Source organism: Eriocheir sinensis, chromosome 38 (assembly GCF_024679095.1).
Source record: "Eriocheir sinensis breed Jianghai 21 chromosome 38, ASM2467909v1, whole genome shotgun sequence".
Lineage (NCBI taxonomy): Eukaryota > Metazoa > Arthropoda > Malacostraca > Decapoda > Varunidae > Eriocheir > Eriocheir sinensis.
Window position 1 is genome coordinate 6,391,506 of NC_066546.1, and position 21,112 is coordinate 6,412,617.

At 42.0% G+C, this 21,112-nt stretch overlaps 1 protein-coding gene across 1 annotated transcript in view; it reads right to left on the reverse strand.

Annotated features, from left to right (window-relative positions):
- Positions 1 to 21,112, reverse strand: part of LOC127008594 (inter-alpha-trypsin inhibitor heavy chain H1-like) — a 145,251-nt gene that overhangs the window by 16,667 nt on the left and 107,472 nt on the right. The window contains exons 16-17 of the mRNA XM_050880804.1: positions 16,740 to 16,891; positions 515 to 1,086 (exon numbers count right to left, since the gene is read on the reverse strand). Coding sequence (XP_050736761.1) covers positions 515 to 1,086; positions 16,740 to 16,891 — 724 coding nt within the window. The remainder of the gene's footprint in view (positions 1 to 514; positions 1,087 to 16,739; positions 16,892 to 21,112) is intronic.

The following is a 21,112-nucleotide window of genomic DNA, read 5'->3' on the forward strand; positions in this document are numbered from 1 at the left end:
ATCGCTTCTCACATCAACTATTTCTAAAGGTCAAAGAGGGGATCAATCGGGTTTTCATGAGTGTTTTTTAAGGTTCATGGCACAGAAGAAGGGTCAAACTACCACCAGGGTCATATAACTACCCCTGGAAAGGCCTACAGCTCCTACGAAAGCCATGTCAAATATGTGAACTTGGGCGACGAAATGTTTTAAAATATGTCCCCCCCCCACACACACACACAAGAGCAGGAGCAGTGAGTAGAGGGCTTTTTTATATATTTTTCTTTACGCCCTTCTTCTCATTTACGCCCTTGAACTGTCTCATTAGCTGTAAAAAAAAAAAAAAATACACACACACACACACACACACACACACACACACACACACACACACACACACAGGAGCAGGAGCAGTGAGTAGAGGGCTTTTTTATATATTTTTCTTTACGCCCTTGAACTGTCTCATTAGCTGTAAAAAAAAAAAAAAAATACACACACACACACACACACACACACACACACACACACAACTTACCTCCTCTCCGATACTTTCTTCCAACTCAAACTTCTGCCGCCACACTCCCGCTGCACCTTCTCACCTGCATCCTCCACCCCGACCTCGCGCCCTCCTCCCCGCGGCGTGTGGCGGAGGCGCGGGGAAGAGATATCAACACCTGCTTGAGGGTGGAGGAATGCCCCGGCCTGAGGGTGGAAGGGTGGCGACTCACGAACTTGTCTGGAGAGAGTCACAGTGGAAGGAGTCTGTTTATGTGGACGTAAGGGAAGGATAGCTTGACCTGGCCTTCTTCTCCTCCTCCTGAAGTAGTACCGCTGGAGGACATTCACGGCTTCAGGACCTCCGTTGACATGCCCTGAACCTCGCATACTCCTCCTACTCCTCCTCCTCTGTCTGCTCTTCCGTCTTTCCTTAGCCATGTGTCTCTCGGCTGCTCGGTTCCCTTTCCGTTCCCTTCTGTCCCGCCGTCGCCTCCTGTCAGCCCTGCGAAGTGATTTCCTTTTGGCCCTCTCTTCCTTCCGCCCCTTGTGTCGTCGCTTACCCGCCCTCTGCTTCTTGTTGGGCCAGAGGGCAGACGCTACATGGTCCACCTTGGGAAAGAGAAAACATTAATTGAGAGCGCATCGTGGCTATTGAAGCAGGGAAGGAGAGGGAGTGAGGGAAGTGAAGGTAAGAGGATAAAGAGAAAGGGAAAAGCGAGTGAACAAAGGAGGCAAACGAAAGAGAAAACGAAGAAGACATTGACCGAGAGGGAGGGAGGAAGAGAGAGGGAGGGGAAGTTAAGAAAATGCAGAGAAGTAAATATAAAGAGGAAGAGGGAAAAGCGAGTGAAGAAAAAAGGCAGATGAAGGGTGAAACAGAGAAAACGTGATGATGGTGGAGAAAGATGGGAAGGAGGAGGAGGAAGGGAGAGGTGAAGTTGAGAAAAAGCAGAGAAGTAAAGATAAAGAGAAAGAGGGAAAAGCGAGTGAAGAAAAAAGGCAGATGAAGGGTGAAACAAAGAAAACGTGATGATGATGGAGAAAGATGGGAAGGAGGAGGAGGAAGGGAGAGGTGAAGTAGAGAAAAAGCAGAGAAATAAAGATAAAGAGGAATAGGGAGAAGCGAGTGAAGAAAAAAGGCAGACGAAGGGTGAAACAAAGAAAACGTGATGATGGTGGAGAAAGATGGGAAGGAGGAGGAGGAAGGGAGAGGTGAAGTAGAGAAAAAGCAGAGAAGTAAAGATAAAGAGGAAGAGGGTGAAGCGAGTGGAGAAAAAAGGCAGACGAAGGGTGGAAGAGAAAACGTGATGATGATGAAGGATAGAAAGGAGGGAGGGAGGGAAAGAGAGATGACGTACAGGAAAAGCAGAAAAGTAAATAGAAAAAGGGAAAGGCGAGTGAAGAAAGGAGACAGACGAAGGGTGGAAGAGAAAACGTGATGATGATGAAGGATAGAAGGGAGGGAGGGAGGGAGGGAGGGAAAGAGAGATGACGTACAGGAAAAGCAGAAAAGTAAATAGAAAAAGGGAAAGGCGAGTGAAGAAAGGAGACAGACGAAGGGTGGAACAGAGAAAAGATGATGATGGTGAAGAAAGGGAGGGAAGAAGAGGTGAAGTACAGGAAAAGCAGAACTGTGAAGAGAAAGATAGAGAGAAAGAAGGAAAAACGAGTGAAGAAATGCGACAGACGAAGGGTGGAACAGAGAAAAGAGGATGATGATGAAGGATAGAAGGGAGGGAGAGAGAGGTAAAGTACAGGAAAAGCAGAAAAGTGAAGAGAAAGATAGAGAAAAAGAAGGAAAAAGGAGTGAAGAAATGCGACAGACGAAGGGTGGAACAGAGAAAAGATGATGATGGTGAAGGAAGGGAGGAAGGGAGGGCGGAAAAAGCAGAAAAGTAAAGAAATGAAAAGAAAAAGTAAGTGAAGAAAGGAGGTGGAACAGAGTAAAGATGATGATGGTGAAGGGAGGGAGGGAAGAAGAGGTGAAGTACAGAAAAAGCAGAAAAGTAAAGAAATGAAAAGAAAAAGCGAGTGAAAAAAGGAGGCAGGCGAAAGATGGAACAGAAAAAAAAACATTAACTGAAAACGTGATTGAGGAAAATAAGTTAAAGCCACAATTACACATTCTGCTCCCACCTCGTCTCTTTAAGTAACAGTTCTCCAGGTAAGGCATTAAAGGTGACCCAAGGAGCGCAGGTGTTCATTAAAAGCAACATGAAACAGTAATACCTCACAGTCTTTTTTTTTTTCAACCTCAAGTGTTCGTAGGATTTCCATTCGTGTTTCCTTCTGTTCATAATGCTCTTATTTATTTATTTATTTATTTTTTTTTTTTAGTTATTTCCAGTGGCAAAACGAGGCAGTGATTTGTGGAGAGAGAGAGAGAGAGAGAGAGAGAGAGAGAGAGAGAGAGAGAGAGAGAGAGAGAGAGAGAGAGAGAGAGAGAGAGAGAGAGAGAGAGAGAGAGAGAGAGAGAGAGAGAGAGAGAGAGAGAGAAGGAGAGAAGGAGAGAGGGAGGGAGAGAAAGGTAAATAAGGAAGTGGAGGAAAAGGAGGAGAGTTGAGTCTGCAATGGAGAGGAAGAGAGAGAGAGAGAGAGAGAGAGAGAGAGAGAGAGAGAGAGAGAGAGAGAGAGAGAGAGAGAGAGAGAGAGAGAGAGAGAGAGAGAGAGAGAGAGAGAGAGAGAGAGAGAGAGAGAGAGAGAGAGAGAGAAACGTGAAGATGAAGGATAAGTTAGGGTATGTAAGGTAAGGTAAGGTATGGTAAGGTAAGGTAAGATAAGGTAAAGTAAGGTATAAAGCAAGAGAAGGAAAGGAGAGGAAGGGGAGGAATTTGAATGATTAGGAAGGTAGGACGCTAAAGTAAGGTAAGATAAGGTAAGGTAAAGTCAGGTAAGGAAAGGTAAGGTAATGTATAGGGTCAGATACGGTTAGGCAAGGCAGGGTAAGGAAAGGTCAGATAATGTAAAGTACGGTAATATAAGGTAAGGTAAAGTAAGGTCAGGTCAGGTATGGTAAGGTAAGATAAGGTAAAGTAGGGTCAGGTAAAGTAAGGAAAGGTATGGTAAGGTCAGATGGGGTCAGGTAAAGTAAAGTAAAGTAAGGTAACGTAAGGTAAAGTATGGTAAGGTAAAGTAAGATAAGGTAAAGTAAGGTAAGGTCAGATAAAGGTAAGGTAAAGTAAGGTAAGGTATGGTCAGGTAAGGTAAGGTAGAAAGGAAGTAAGGGAGGATTTTTTAATTAATTAACAGGTGACGTAAAGAAAAATGGATCGCGAAAGTAGAGGGAGAGAGAGAAAGAGGGAGGAAAGAAGGGAGGGATGGAGAAAAATAAAGAAGGAAAAGAAAGAAGGGAGCAGGGATAGAAAAAAAGAGAGGTAGGGAGAGAGAGAAGGGAGGGAGGGAGGGAGAGAAAGAGGGAGGAAGGGAGAGAAAGAAAGGGAGAGAGGGAGGGAAAGAAGCGGGTACAAAAAATAGTGAAAAATAGAAAGCAACCAGAGAGAGAGAGAGAGAGAGAGAGAGAGAGAGAGAGAGAGAGAGAGAGAGAGAGAGAGAGAGAGAGAGAGAGAGAGAGAGAGAGAGAGAGAGAGAGAGAGAGAGAGAGAGAGAGAGAGAGAGAGAGAGAGAGATGCTGGGCGGTGGAGATGAGAGTGGCAGGGAAAGGTTATGCAGAGGAGGGATAATAGAAGCGGAGGAGGAAACCTGAAAACATGGACTAGCAGGCAGCAGAAAGCCTGTTGCCTCATTTCAAGGCTGCCTGCTTTCAGTGATTTAATCAATTCCGTCAGCCACAGGAGCGGCTTGCGGGAAGGATTAAAGCACTTGTGTACCTACTCTTGGATACATTCAGCTCACTCCCGATGCACCAAAGTGACGATCAATGCGTTTCTTGAAGGAGTTGATGGTCTCTGCGCTAACTACCTCTGCAGGAAGGCTGTTCCAGTGGCGAACAACTCTATTCGAAAAATAACCCCTGCCGATGTCGGTATTGCATCGCTTTGCTTGAATAGTGTTTCAATTGTTTTTTTGTCCTCGGGTTAGTTTGTAGCGTGAAGAGTTTGGAGTGATCAACGTTGCTGAGCTTGTCCAGGTACTTAAAGACTTGTATCATGTCTCCCCGCAGTCGTCTCTTTTCCAACGTGAAGAGGTGGAGTCGCTCGAGTCGCTCTCCGTAAGGTTTCGTCCTCAGTGATGGTATCATCTTCGTGGCGCGGCGCTGTACTCTCTCAAGTAATTCAATGTCTCTCCTGTAATTTGGAGACCAGAACTGCACGGCGTATTCCAGGTGGGGCCTTACCAGCGAATTATACAAGGATAACATAACTCCCGGCGTCTTGTATTCGAAGTTCCTCGCTATGAAACCGAGCATAATATTGGCTCTCTTACAGGCAGACTTACAGTGTTTTGTTTGTTTCAATGCATTGCTGATGGTGAACCCGAGGTCTGTTTCCTCTTGCACTACCTGTAGTGGTTCGCCACTCATGTGGTATGTGTGGTTGCTGTTTCTGGATCCGATATGCATTACTTTACATTTGGTAGTGTTAAAGGACATCTGCCATTTTTCTAACCACTGAGTGATCTGGTCCAGGTCTCTCTGGATAATTTCGCAGTCTGCTGTCGTGAGGGCCTTCCCACCCACCTTTGTGTCGTCGGCAAATTTTGAAAGAGTGGATTTTAATCCTATTTCTAGGTCGTTGATATATATAATGAAGAGTATGGGTTCCAGCACTGACTCCTGTGGCATTCCACTTGTGACCGGGAGCCACTCGGAGGCCTGTCCGTTGAGTACAACTCGCTGTTTTCTTCCAGTGAACCAATCTTTTATCCACGTTGTCAGATTGTCGCCTAACCCCGCCGACTTAAGTTTCTTGAGGAGTCTTTCATGTGGCACTTTGTCAAAGGCTTTTTGAAAGTCTAGATATATAACATCACTGGGGATATGATTATCCCAGTTTTCAGATACCTTGGAAGAAGTCCAGTAAGTAGGTTAAGCATGAGCGCATATTCCTGAAACCGCGCTGAGCATCGGAAATGATGTTGTCTTCAAGAAACTTAACGAGTTTGTCTCTGATGATCTCGAAAATTTTTCCCGCCACTGAGGTCAAGCTGATTCGTCTGTAGTTTAAGGCCACGCTTTTGTCTCCCTTTTTGTAGATCAGTGTTACGTTCGCTTGCTTCCAGTCTTCGGGAACTTTGTTTTGTTGTAGTGTCAGATTATAGATGGCGGTGAGTGGCTTGAGGATTTGCTGCTTGAGTTCCTTGAGCATCCTGGGTGACAAGTCGTCGGGTCCGGTTGACTTATATGCCTCGAGTTTGTCTAGGTACTTTTGCACGTCCCGTTCGTCGATTGTGCCAGTTTCTAGGGGCGTGATTCCCATCGGTGGGGTAGGGCTCTCGGGTACGGACTGGGTGTTCTCGACCGTGAACACAGACGCGAAGTTTTTGTTCAGAATCTCGACCATTTGTCTGCTGTCCTGGGTTAGTACGCCACTTTCATATTTTAGGGGACCGATATTGCTTTTTGTCTTCGTTTTGGTTCTTATATACATGAAAAACTTTTTCGGGTTGGACTTGGCTTCGCGCGCAATTTGTTTTTCGTAGTCGCGTTTACGCTGTCGGATGAGAGTTCTGCAAGCTCTGAGGCTTTGATGGTACTGTTCGCGTGCCTCATCAGTGTTGTTTTCCTTTAGCATATTGTATTTTCTCTTCTTTAAATTAATTGCCCGTCGAACTTGGTAGTAATCCATGGTGGGCTTATGGCATTATTTGTTCTCCTAGTCTTCATGGAACAGTTGTTCTCTCTACCTCTAGGAGTTTGTTCTTGAAGCTCTTCCACGCGCCGTCTACGGGAGTGAAGTCTACGGATTCCCAAGTCGTCTTGGGTAGCTGTTCACGAGCAAGATTAAAATTGGCTCTTTTATAGTCTTGAATCTTGGATGTGTTTTCGGGGAGCTCATGGTCTGTTCTGATCTTAAGGCGAATTAGGTGATGGTCATAATCACTTAGTTTTTCGCCGACCTGACATTGACGTGTGGGATGGAAATCCCTCACGAGTACTAGGTCAAATAAATTATTATCCCTCGTCGGTTGGGTAACGATCTGGGTTAGAAAAGTGTCCTCTAGTACTTCGAGTAATCTGTTACCCTCCTGATCTCCATTCATCGTGGTCCAGTCAGTGTTGGAACAGTTAAAGTCCCCAATAATGACTGACTGTTTGTATTGTGTAATGGTATGAATTTCCTCACACAGCGCTGCGTCGTCCGCTGCTTGTTGCTTTGGAGCTCTGGATACGGTTCCAATCGTTAGTTTGTTATGTTTGCTAAATTGCTCGTTTCCAGTTCACCACAAACGGTGTCATATTTCTCTGAGTCCTGTTTGGTTATTTTCACGGCAGTGAGGAGGAGCAGGAGGAGGAGGAGGAGGAGGAGGAGGAGGAGGAGGAGGAGGAGGAGCAGGAGGAGGAGGAGGAGGAGGAGGAGGAGGAGGAGGAGGAGGAGGAGGAGGAGGAGGAAGAAAGTATATCTAGGCCAAGGAAATGCGATAGAGGGGACGAATAAGTATAATGAAGAAGAAGAAGAAAAAGAAAAAAGAAGAAGGGGATATCAATATGTTTTTTGTTGTATAAGAGCCAGGTAAGACACGTAGCAATGGCTTTAAGTTAGATAAATTCAGATTCAACAAAGACATAGGCAAGAATTGGTTTACCAATAGGGTTGTGAATGAATGGAACAGGCTTGGCAGTCATGTTGTGGGTGCCAATACAATGGATACATTCAAGAAGAGGTTGGATAAATTTATGGATAGTGAGGTAAGGTGGGGTTAAGATTACAGGAGCTGCCTTGTATAGGTCAACCGGCCTCTTGCAGACTCCTTAAGTTCTTATGTTCTTATGTAAGAAGAAGACTAGCAGAGGAGAAGGACGAGGAGATGAAAGAGGAAAAATATAAAAGTGAAGATAAAAGCGAAGGAAGAAGACGAAAGAGAGCAAGAAAAAGTGAGTCAGGAGGAGGAGGAATACACAGGAAGAACAGACACCAGAAAACCTGGCGGTCTATGGCGAGGGTGTCTGTTTACTACCGCTACTACTAGTGATGTACGTGTGGTAGGACGGGATAGAGTAGATGAAGGCGGCGGAGGAGGAGGAGGAGAGAAATAAAGTGGTAAGGTTAAATTAGATCTCATCGGAGGATTTGATCTAGGCAATCACAATTCCAGAGAGAGAGAGAGAGAGAGAGAGAGAGAGAGAGAGAGAGAGAGAGAGAGAGAGAGAGAGAGAGCAGAAGGAATGTATGAAATATGAATAAAGAAAGGAATGAAAGAGAGAAGACAAAAAAAGTAACAAATATGAAAAATAAAGAACTGTGAGACGTTTGTTATTGGATAAGAGAGAGAGAGAGAGAGAGAGAGAGAGAGAGAGAGAGAGAGAGAGAGAGAGAGAGAGAGAGAGAGAGAGAGAGAGAGAGAGAGAGAGAGAGAGAGAGAGAGAGAGAGAGAGAGAGAGAGAGAGAGAGAGAGTTGCTTTGAATTCAATATTACACGCTTCCTTACTTCTTGTTCCCGACTCCAGGCTTCAAATATTGCCTTCGGGGAGGTTCAAGGGCTACGCAAAGTGGGTCATAGAGCACCTGAGGCATTTTGATCCAGAGTTTATGGTTATTTGACTTACATTTGACTTTGATGGTACGCCTTCTGCCTGCTCCCTCGTGCTGTCTTGTTTACCAAATGGCGCTGAATTCCCCCTGACCTGCTGTTCACCACCCGTACCATAAGCCCTCCTTCCCAGGCCATTCCCCTCTGTATCAATTCCAGTCAGACCCCGATCGCATATTCCCAGTCTCTCTACGGGTATGTTGTTCCCGATCAACCTTCCCAAACCTGTTATTCATCGATTCCAGGCTATAGTTACGCCAGATACAGATTGTTTTAGTTATGGGTGAAGTTTTCGGTCATGTCAATTTAAAGACGCTGGGCTGTAGCCTCGAAACTAACTTCTGGTGGTTCTGGAAAATACTCTCATTGTGATTCTCATTTAAAGTTACTCCAAATGACTTCAACCCAATCTTACCTGACGTAATCACTATCAGTTCCAATTAGAGCCCTATCGCATATTCCCAATCTCTCCACGGGTATTTTTTTTTTTTACAGCAAGGAAGGCAGTTGAAAAGCAATAAACAAAAGCATAAACAAAAAGCCTCTAAACGCTGCTCCGGCAAAATAAAAGAAGAACGAGAGGCCAAAAGAGAAGTCGATTCCCCGAGTAAAGACGCTTCGAAACTAATTCTTGGGGGTTCTGTAAAATATTCTCACTCTAATTCCCACTTAAAACTACCCTAAATGACTTCAACCAAACCTTACCTAACCTCACCTGACGTAACCTTCCCAGCTCACCCTAAATATGTGTGAAATATGTGGAGCTCACAGGTTATAGCAACATTTTAGAAATTCCTGAAATTCTCCGTTATTATGAGATATTGTTAGCGCACTCTAAAAGCCAAAGGGAGATTGTACAGCGATGTTAAGACTTGGTTCAAATCTACAGACTTCATTTCTAACTACTTTTTTTTTTATATTGGGAGATTAAAATTTTGCAGTTAGCAGTAGAGAGAGAGAGAGAGAGAGAGAGAGAGAGAGAGAGAGAGAGAGAGAGAGAGAGAGAGAGAGAGAGAGAGAGAGAGAGAGAGAGAGAGAGAGAGAGAGAGAGAGAGAGAGAGAGAGAGACAGACGGAAACAAACAGACCAGCAGACAGACAGACACAACAGACAGAGACAGAGGAAAGACGAATTATGCGCTGCGATTGGCACGGACTCGGCTTTCACTGATAGCCTGGTAACATATAGTCCCATGTCTTTCTCTGCGTCTGTGGTGGATAGTGAAGTGTTTCCCATGTGGTATTGGTGTGCTGGATATCCTCTCTCAAGGTGCAGGACTTCACACTTTTTTCTTCATTGAATTGTAGCAGCCACTTTTTGCTCCATTCCTGTAGCTTGGTGATGTCTTCTTGTGGGGGTTAATAACGGTGACCTTGGAATAATATCGTTTGTCTCTGTGCGTGGAACCTGGACAGTACAACAATAGAGGAGGAACGGGAAGGGGAAGGGGAAGAAGAAGGGAACGGAGGAAGAGTAGGAGGAGGAAGTGTCCCTGTACGTGGAACCGGACGTTATAACAATAGAGGAAGAGGAAGGGATCATTAGTTTCTGCTTGCAACACACGCGAAACACAATACGGTAGGCGGTGGCTGAGTGGTTAGCGTGCCATGGACAACGTCAGTTCGAATCCCCACACTATCACCTGGGATTTTTCAGTCACCGCCGAGTGGCCTAAGACTACCCACATGCTGTCCAGAAGACCACCCATCAACCCGGACTCTTGAAGAAGCCGTCCAGTGAATCAAGAATGAGTTCCGGGGGGCAGCATGAGCCAAGCGTAACTGGCGCCACTATAAAAAAAAGTTGCCTGCTCCATGACGGGCTTGGACCGACCATCTGGCCCCTGAAGAAAGCCTACCGGCGCTATTGGCGGGGATTAAAAAAAAATGTTACCGTAGTATCACAACCGACTCTTCTCCTTTCCTCTCTGTCTAGCTATCAATCCACGGCATCCATTTATCTAAGACTGAGCCGCAGGATCTTTAGTTTTGACTTGCAACACACACGAAGCAATATATAACGCTACTAGTATTACAACAGACTGTCCCCTCCTTTTCTCTATCTATCTATCTTCCTATTCATCCATCTCTCCGAGAATAGACCTAAGGCATCATTAGTTTTGATTTGCAACATAGACACAACACAATTATATATAGCAGTTTTACAACTTTGTCTGTCTATCTATCGCTCCCTCTATTTACTTGTCTGTCTATCTATCTGAGAATGGACCTCAGACACTAGCGTTTCAATCGACTACCTTCTTTTCTATCTCGCTCTGTATCTCACCCTCTAGCAATCTATTTATCTCTATCTATTTATCTATCTATCGGTCTTGGTAGTGATTCAGTCAAGACCATAAATGCTTGCGATAACTAATTGTCTTTCCACTAAGGTGCTCCAATAAAATCCAGTGACAGATATAGTGATCAGTATTATTATTATTATTATTATTATTATTATTATTATTATTATTATTATTATTATTATTATTATTATTATTATTATTATTATTATTATTATTATTATTATTATTATTATTATTATTATTATCATCATTAGCAGTAGTATCACTTATATTTTACAGCTAGGGAGACTCTAGGGCAAGAAACAAAAGCCTTACTTAACCTTACCTAACTTAACTTAAACTAACGTAACCTGCCCAGCTCACCCTAAATGACTTCAACCAAACCTAACCTAACCTAACGTAGCCTGCCTAGCTCATCCTAATTAAGTAGTAATAAAAAAAATAATAATAAAAGCCCGCTAGACGCTGCTCCGAACAAAAGAAATCAGAACGAGAGGTCAGAACAAGATCTATAGAAGGTTAGGTTAGGTTAGGTTAGGTTAGGTTAGGTTAGGGGGAGAGGTGTCTTGATACTCTCCATCGGTCACCATTATAATACATTTCCCTTTCTCTTTCCACTCGGCAGGTATGACGAGAGACCTCCATTCATTCGTTTGGAGCTGCACTGACTCAGGTGAGCGTTGGAACCTGTTTACCTGTACTCACTACTACACCAGGTCACAGGTTGGACAGGTGTGTGTGTGTGTGTGTTGGCGCCAGGTGTTTACTTTCACCTTCGTTTCCTCTCGCTTCCTCACCCTACCTGTGCCTTTTCTCTCCAGGTGAGGTTTGTGTATGTGTGTGTGTGTGTGTGTGCGTGTGTGTGTGAGAGAGAGAGAGAGAGAGAGAGAGAGAGAGAGAGAGAGAGAGAGAGAGAGAGAGAGAGAGAGAGAGAGAGAGAGAGAGAGAGAGAGAGAGAGAGAGAGAGAGAGAGAGAGAGAGAGAGAGAATGGAAATGAAAAGTCGAATAAAAACGATACAATGGAAGCCCGCGGGAAAAAAAATCAAGGGAGAAGAAAAAGAGAAAGAGGAAAAAAGGAAGGAAAATAATGATGGAGATAAAGCGAGGAAGTGAAAAACGGAATGAAAACTATATGAAGACGAAATAAGGAAAGATAAGGAGAGAAAAACAAAAAAAAACAGGAAAAGAGAGAGAGAGAGAGAGAGAGAGAGAGAGAGAGAGAGAGAGAGAGAGAGAGAGAGAGAGAGAGAGAGAGAGAGAGAGAGAGAGGAAAAAAGGAAGGAAGGACAGACGGTTGAGGTTAAAGAACAAACGACGACCTTCAGCCAAGCGAAAAGGAGAGACGAGCAAGGATAAAATGCCAGTCTTCTGGGAGTTAGCTGGAGGGAGAACTGGAGGGAAAAAAAAGGAGGAAACGAAGAAGGAAGAGGAAAGTGAGAGGAAGACAAATTGACAGCCGAAGGGAAAACAGGAGGAAAATGCAACTGTGGAAGAGGAGGAGGAGGAGGAGGAGAAGAAGAAAGAGGAGATGTTCGAGAGAGAGAGAGGGGGAGGCAGCTTAGAATAAAAGGGAAAGAATAAAGAAATGAGAGAAGGAAGAGATGAAGAGAAATAAAGTGATAAATGAAAGAGAAAGAGAACAAGAAAGTATCGGACAGTGCCAAGAGAGAGAGAGAGAGAGAGAGAGAGAGAGAGAGAGAGAGAGAGAGAGAGAGAGAGAGAGAGAGAGAGAGAGAGAGAGAGAGAGAGAGAGAGAGAGAGAGAGAGAGAGAGAGAGAGAGAGAGAGAGAGAGAGAGAGAGAGAGAGAGAGAGAGAGAGAAAAGAAACAAAGAAAAAACAGAAGAAAAGAAGAAAAAATCAAATGAGAGGAAGGGAGGAAAAAAAAAATAGGGGGAAATAGGGCATAAATTTGTCTCATTTCTCTCTCTCTCTCACACACACACACACACACACACACACACACACTCCACAAACAGATGAGGGACTTGTCAGAAATTCATCACCACCATCATCAGCTTGGAGAGGAATTCCATCGCTTTGCTCTGCCGAAACAATGGGGTCGAACTTCTCTTTGTGTTCGGGAGTCAAGTCTTTTCTCTTTTCCCGCCCCGGCACAGTTGTTAGGAGAACTCATATGCGCGGTGTCTGGCGGGATCTCGAACCACATTCTCTAACATTTCGGCCTCCAAGTACACACATTTGACAAGGCTATCGTAGGAGTTTGGGTCATTTCCAGGGGTAGTTTTATGACCCTGGTGGTAGTCTGACCTTTCTGCTGTACCATGAACCTAAAAGAGCGCGCATTAGACCCCGATTAATCTCGTTTTTGGCCTTTGAAAATAGTTGCTGTGAGTGGCGGAGGCGTCTGAGAATGGCAACCCAGAGGCGACGTGTTTGGCCTACTAACCCAAAAACTACCGGCAGCCTCTAGACCATTTTCCGCCTGCGTCAAATTCCACATACATAACTTCGAATTACTCTCTTCTTGGCCTGTTTGTGGCATACTATTGCTAACAGAGATAATGTATGTGTTGGAAGTAGGGGAAAGTGGGGTAAGACGGACCCAAAAGAAGAAGGGAAAGGGAAAAAGGGGAAAAAGGGAAAGATGGACCCCTTCTTAACCCAGGCCTATTTGTGGCATACTATTGCTAACAGAGATAGTTTATGTGTTGGAAGTAAAGGAAAGTGGGGTAAGACGGACCCAAAAGAAAAAGGGAAAGGAAAAAAGGGGAAAAAGGGAAAGATAGACCCATTCTAAACCCAGGCAGAAAGGACGAAGTTCAGATATTAGTTGCTGAATGTCCTTCACGTCACCAAAGAGTGGCCTTATTAGCGGCGGGCCGGCGGCAGCCACACTCTTGCGGCTTCGAGAGAGCAAGTTATGTTTTGAGTTTTGCTGCTGTTATGTGCACGAGGTAAGAAAGTGGATTTTGTGTATTGAAATATTTGTTATAATGATTTTCTGCTTACGATGGATATGTCCGTGTTTTTTGGGTGTACTTGATAGGTCTTTTTTTTGTTGCTGTTTTGTCCGTCTTACCCCCCTTCCCCCATCTTCCCGTAAAAATTGGTATACAAACCTTGGATATTTTTGGTAGACATTTTGACATTGAATTTTTGTATTGGGGGCAAGACGGAACCCTTGACGCTCTGTCGTACCCCTCACACATAAATATTCACAAACCCTTAACATTTTCTTCTCTTTTTGACCCCGGGAATATGCGGGAGTCAGTAGCAGAGGGGAATGGGATGAGGCAGCCATGGACAGCGCAGTAGCAGGAGTTAGAGCAAAAAGTTGGCTTGAAAATAAAATAAAAAACTCATATGAATCAAACATGCCAAAAACCACACTTGGTCGCCGTGTCAGATACGAGAGTAAGATGGTAGCTGGGTCAACAAAGATAGGAAACTGTCTGGCATATGGCTAATAAAGTCCAGTATCTTGTCTCCTCGCACCTCAGTCTATCCCTTTTAATGATTTATGCAATGTTTCCTGTAATCCTTTGTTATAAAAGCTTGCTACATCATTATATTGTTATGCATACTTAACTTTATGTACGATGACGTGGCCACCACAACCCCTGAAACACCTCAAAAGTATACAAATGTGGTTTCTAGACTAATTTTTGTGTTAAGTGCATAGGTTCGCGTGAGGCTTATCTCCCTTTGGCTCTGGAGAAAACTGTTGGTAGGTCTGTCGTGAAAGCTTGATCGAGATAGTGACATGTCTTTTTTTTTGTAGTTGCTGTTTTGTCCGTCTTACCCCCCTTCCCCTATCTTCCCGTAAAGTGGTGGATTGGAAGCTCGTAGTGAATAGGGTCTGCCTGTCTGATACTGTTGGAACTGATCTGATCTCAATGGAATGGCCTAGGAAGGGAGAGATTGTAATATGGGCGTGGAGGGAAAGAAGAGATAACCCGTTTGTTGGACTTCTGTTACTCGAAGTCATGAGAGATCAACAGTTTCTCCTGCGTCATTTCGAAGCACATTATGTAGCACTAGAAACCCACTGCATGTCGATATTCACTCCTCACAAAGTACTTAATTACCAAATCACGTGTCTTCAATGCGTTTAATGGCTGCTCTTTTAATTAATCCAGGGAAGAAGTTTGCTGAAATTTCTATTGGGAAGGAATCGCAGGAAAGGAAAAGAAAGAGAAAGGAGACCAAAATAGAGAGGAACAGAGGTCGTACAGGGAAGATTGAATAAAGTGAGAAATTTATTTGACGAAGGAAGGACACAATTGAAGAGAGAGAGAGAGAGAGAGAGAGAGAGAGAGAGAGAGAGAGAGAGAGAGAGAGAGAGAGAGAGAGAGAGAGAGAGAGAGAGAGAGAGAGAGAGAGAGAGAGAGAGAGAGAGAGAGAGAGAGAGATTTTAAGAGAACGAAAGAATGGAAAGTTGGAAAATGGAACACATGAAAAGAGAAAATGTAAGAATGAAACACATTATCAAAGGAGGAAGGAACCAACAGCAGAGAGAACGAACGGAAGGCAGAAAACATCTTAGAAAATCATAACAGAGCAGGAAAAGAGAAAAAGAGAGGAATGAGTGGGAGGCAGTATTGGATAGAAAAGAGGAAGTGTGAGGAAGGGAGAAGGAAAGCACGGAAAGAAATAGGAAAGATAACAAACAAAAGAAAGGAAGACGCTGTTAAGATGAAGACAAAGCAACAAAGAGACCAAAAGGAAAGACGAGACGAAAGCGAAAAGAATGAAACGAAAGAAAACGAATGAAGGAATTAAGGACAAGACATAAATAGGAAAAATAACTAACATAAAGCAAAACACTGAGAAAGACAAAACTGAACAAGGAAAGCGAATGAAAGAGCGAAACGAGGTCAATATAAAAGAAAACGAAGGAAGGAAATACGGACGAGAAAGAAATAGCGAAAAATGACAAACATAAGAAAGGAAAACTGTAAAAAAAACAAAAACAGAACAAGGAGATCATAGGAAAGAACGAGACGAAGACAATATAAAAGAAAACGAAGGAAGGAATAAAAAACGAGATAAAAAATAGAAAACATAACCAACATAAGAAAGGAAAACTGTAAAAAAGACAAAACAGAACAAAGAGATCAAAGGAAAGAACGAGACGAAGGCAATATAAAAGAAAACGAATGGAAGAATTAAGAACGAGATAAAAATAGAAAACATAACCAACATAAGAAAGGAAAACTGTAAAAAAGACAAAACAGAACAAGGAGATCAAAGGAAAGACGAGACGAAGGCGATATAAAAGAAAACGGAGGAAGGAATAAAGGACGAGACAGAAATAGCAGAGATAAAAATAAAAATAAGACAACGCTGAAAAAAGACGTGACAGAATAAGAAGAGCAAAGAAAAGAACGAATAAAAAACAAAGGCGATATAAAAGAAAACGAAGGAAGGAATTAAAGGACGAGACAGAAATAGCAGAGATAAAAATAAAAAAAGACAACGCTGAAAAAAGACGTGACAGAATAAGAAGAGCAAAGAAAAGAACGAATAAAAAACGAAGGCGATATAAAAGAAAACGAAGGAAGGAATTAAAGGACGAGACAGAAATAGCAGAGATAAAAATAAAAAAAGACAACGCTGAAAAAAGACGCAACAGAATAAGAAGAGCAAAGAAAAGAACGAATAAAAAACGAAGGCGATATAAAAGAAAACGAAGGAAGGAATTAAAGGACGAGACAGAAATAGCAGAGATAAAAAAAACATAAAAGAAAACACTGAAAAAAGACGTAACAGAATAAGAAAAGCAAAGAAAAGAACGAATGAAATAACGAAAACAATATAAAAGAAAACGAAGGAAGGAAGTAAAGGACGAGACAGAAATGGCAGAGATGAAAAAAACCCATAAAAGAAAGTACTGAAAAAAGACGAAACAGAATAAGAACATCAAAGAAAAGAACGAAGGCAAAATAAACGATAACAAAGGAAAGAATTTAGGCCACCACGAACGAGAGCAAAAGACCAAATTAAGAGACTATTACACTGGGCTAATTTTCTATGGATCTTCAGTCAAACCACGATTTCCGCTGGCGTGGTTCTCATTTGTTTCGTGTTATTGCTGCTGATGATGATGATGAGTAATACCGTCGTCCTTCAGTGAAATCTACCGTAGCTTTGGAAGATCGTGGACACGTCAGAAAACCACGGAAATATGAGCACCACGTCAGCGGAAATCGTGGTTTGACTGAAGATCCACGGAAAATTTGCCCAGTGTTATAGCCTTTTGACTTGACAGAGATGTAGAATGGACCCTCTGGAACAACCCCATGCAGTTCGTGGGCCCAAACTATGGTAAAGACTGACGTACGTACCGTGGGGTGTCCGTGAGCGTCCAGACAGTCCACCTTCACGTCCGTGGTGGTGATGGTGAAGTTGACGCCGGCGAGGGAGATGAAGATGGTGGTGAAGTAAGTGTTGCCGGGTCGCCCCACCGCCTCTGTCACCTCGCCGTTCACCAACACACCTAGAATCCAATTTATTTAGTTTTTAGTTATCATCATTTGGTATTTTCATCATTAGAAGAGACGAAACAGGTAGAGAGGTAGTTATTATTATTATTATTTGGTCTTGATATTATCATTAGAGGACACGAAACAGGTTGAGAGATAGGTATAATTATTATGTATTATTTTTACTTCTATAAGAAACGATACAGGTAGAGAGGGAGGGATGGTCACTCTATTGGCTACCTGTTCAGCGGCCCCAAAACACCTGAGACACACACAAAGGGAAAATGAAAATGAAAGCAATGACGGAGAAGAAGGAGGAAGACAAGGTATTAATTGTTTTAGGGGAGCGTCAAAACACCTGAGACTCCGAGAAAGAGAAAATGAAAGTGAAAGCATTGAGGGAGAAGAAAAAGGACAAGATATTAATTGTTTTAGGGGAGCTTCAGGGGAGGATGCTCAAAGGAAATACAGAAATATGCCTTGCGTTAGACAGTTTAGGTTAGTTTAGATTAGGTCAGGTACAGCGACATATAAAAGGCCTTGCATTAGACAATTAGGTTAGGTTAGGTACAGAAAAAGTAAAAGGCCTTGCATTAGACAGTTAGGTTACGTTAGGTACAGAAACAATAAGAGCCTTGCATTAGACAGTTAGGTCAGGTTAGGTACAGAAACAATAAGAGCCTTGCATTAGACAGTTAGGTCAGGTTAGGTACAGAAACAATAAGAGCCTTGCATTAGACAGTTAGGTCAGGTTAGGTTTGGTACAGAAACAAATAAAAGACCGTGTATTAGGGAGTTGTTTTGGGTTTTTTATTATGTTTCCTTTGGCTGTTTGTTTGTGTTGTTTTTTTTGCCATGATGTTTATTTATTTTATGTTTACTGATTCGTTTGTGTTGGGTCATGTTTTTCTCTACTTTGTTTTTTGTTGGTGTGTGATTGTTATCCTTTATTAATTTTATTCGTCATTCATTCTTATTCTTGTTTTATTATGTTGTTTGTGCGCGCGCGTGTGTGTGTGTGTGTGTGTGTGTGTGTAATTCACCACGGCCTGATCAAGAGTGGGACTCACTTTCGCCAGCAGGCACCCTCCCGACATGAGCAAGTGCATGCTCATTATCGTCGATCTCTGGGTACTGCCAGGACCTCACACACCACACACCTTGCTCAAGGGGGGACAGTAACCTCTCTTACTCCATGAAAAGAATCCGGCCTGAGAGGGGCTCGAATCGCCGCCTGTTTGGTCGTGAAGCCTTGCAGCGCGACAACGAGGTCACAACTCCTTGCCTGACGTCGCGTACCTACTCACTGCTAGGTGAACAGGAGCTACATGTGAAAGAAGATAAACCCAACTTATCTTCACCCGGCCGGGGAATCGAACCCCGGTCCTTCTGGCTGTGAGCCAGACGCTCTACCCCTGAGCTACCGGGCCGTAGTGTGTGTGTGTGTGTGTGTGTTTTACCTGTACACTTCCCTACCTTGTTTTTTCTTCTGTTCTCCACGCATAGATTCCTCAATTCAGAGTAACGCAGCGTGCAGAACGGAAGAACAATTACCCGCGTAGAGAGGGAATTTACTTTTGTGTACGAGGGAAAAGGAAGCCAAGTCTGTGTGTGTGCATTTGAATGTGTTTGTGCGTGTGTATGTTTGTTTTACCTGTACGCTTCCCTACCATGTCATGTTCCTCAATTTTCTACGTATGTTTTCCTCGATTCAGAATAACCAAGCGCACAGGACTGACGAATAGTTACACATGTACAGGATTTACCTTTGTGTGTGTTTCTTTTCTCTCATGGATTCAAAAATATGCCAGTAAGCTTTTGCCCGACTCTCATTTCCTATGACTAATTGGATTCCCGTTTTGTTTTATTATGCAGTCTATTTCGAAGCATATTTCCACACGACAGTTTTATTTTTTACAGAAGGGAGGCAGCTCAAGGGGAATAAATAAATACTACAACCTTCTCCCCCTACAAAAAAAAGCCCGCTAGACGCTGCTCCAAACAAAAGAAAAAAGAACAAGAGGCAGAAAAGAGGTCATGCTTTCTGTTATTTGTTTATTTATTTATCTATTCAGCGGTTGTTGTTTTTATACCAACCGTACTCCACTTCAGCTTATTTAATGATTACAAGCTTATGGCGTTTCAGAAATCAAGGGTCGGAAATAATTGGCTAAAAAAGAGTTGAATTTAAACTTTACTGACGGAAAAATAATGGCACGTGCTGGGGAGAGAGAGAGAGAGAGAGAGAGAGAGAGAGAGAGAGAGAGAGAGAGAGAGAGAGAGAGAGAGAGAGAGAGAGAGAGAGAGAGAGAGAGAGAGAGAGAGAGAGAGAGAGAGAGAGAGAGAGAGAGAGAGAGAGAGAGAGAGAGAGAGAGATTTTTTAATGTTGGTTTGTTCCGGTGGACCTGAAGAGGAGTTTAATTAATGTACAGGTTTAATTGATAGCCTTGGTGGATGAAGATAGGTTGAAATGAAGATAGGTTGAAATAAGTCTATGTTGAAATGAAGATAGGTTGAAATGAAGATAGGTTGAAATGAAGATAGGTTGAAATAAGTCTATGTTGAAATGAAGATAGGTTGAAATGAAGATAGGTTGAAATGAAGATAGGTTGAAATAAGTCTATGTTGAAATGAAGATAGGTTTAATGGATGAGGATACATGTTTAAATGAAGATAGGTTTAACTGAAGATAGGTTTAAATGAAGATAGGTTTAAATGAATATAGGTTGAAATAAGGATAGGTTGAAATAAAGATAGGTTTAAATGAAGATAGGTTTAAATGAAGGTAGGTTTAAAGGAAGATAGGTTTAAATGAAGGTAGGTTTAAATGAAGATAGGTTTAAATGAAGGTAGGTTTAAAGGAAGATAGGTTTAAATGAAGATAGGTTTAAATGAAGGTAGGTTTAAATGAAGATAGGTTTAAATGAAGGTAGGTTTAAAGGAAGATAGGTTTAAATGAAGATAGGTTTAAATGAAGGTAGGTTTAAAGGAAGATAGGTTTAAATGAAGGTAGGTTTAAATGAAGATGGGTTTAAATGAAGATAGGTTTAAATGAAGGTAGGTTTAAATGAAGGTAGGTTTAAATGAAGATAGGTTTAAATGAAGGTAGGTTTAAATGAAGGTAGGTTTAAATGAAGATAGGTTTAAATGAAGGTAGGTTTAAATGAAGATAGGTTTAAATGAAGATGGGTTTAAATGAAGGTAGGTTTAAATGAAGGTAGGTTTAAATGAAGATGGGTTTAAATGAAGGTAGGTTTAAATGAAGATAGGTTTAAATGAAGATAGGTTTAAATGAAGGTAGGTTTAAATGAAGATGGGTTTAAATGAAGGTAGGTTTAAATGAAGATAGGTTTAAATGAAGATAGGTTTAAATGAAGATAGGTTTAAATGAAGGTAGGTTTAAATGAAGATAGGTTTAAATGAAGATAGGTTTAAATGAAGGTAGGTTTAAATGAAGGTAGGTTTAAATGAAGATAGGTTTAAATGAAGATAGGTTTAAATGAAGGTAGGTTTAAATGAAGGTAGGTTTAAATGAAGATAGGTTTAAATGAAGATAGGTTTAAATGAAGATAGGTTTAAATGAAGATAGGTTTAAATGAAGGTAGGTTTAAATGAAGATAGGTTTAAAGGAAGATAGGTTTAAATGAAGATAGGTTTAAATGAAGATAGGTTTAAATGAAGATAGGTTTAAATGAAGGTAGGTTTAAATGAAGATAGGTTTAAAGGAAGATAGGTTTAAATGAAGATAGGTTTAAATGAAGGTAGGTTTAAATGAAGATGGGTTTAAATGAAGGTAGGTTTAAAGGAAGATAGGTTTAAATGAAGGTAGGTTTAAAGGAAGATAGGTTTAAATGAAGGTAGGTTTAAATGAAGATAGGTTTAAATGAAGATAGGTTTATTGGATGTTGAATGGTCTTATAAGGGGGGTAAGGCTGGAGTCGGGAGTCGGGTGTCGGGAGTCGCAATCTTGAAATTTCCTGGAGTCGGAATTTTTATATCCGACTCATCACCCTTGGTAGTTGAGAAGTGCTTTATTTTATTGTATTTTTATTTTATTTACGGAAGCGTGTATTACTTATAAGATTAATTAGTGAAGAAGACCTCCCTTGTTACAAAAAAAAAAAGTGGACTGAAATATAACTGAAAAAATTATTCCTATGCAGTGGAAGATTAAGTTTCCCCTTCTTCTTGTTAATGAAAACATATATAGGTTGTAGGATTAATTGAGAACGAAG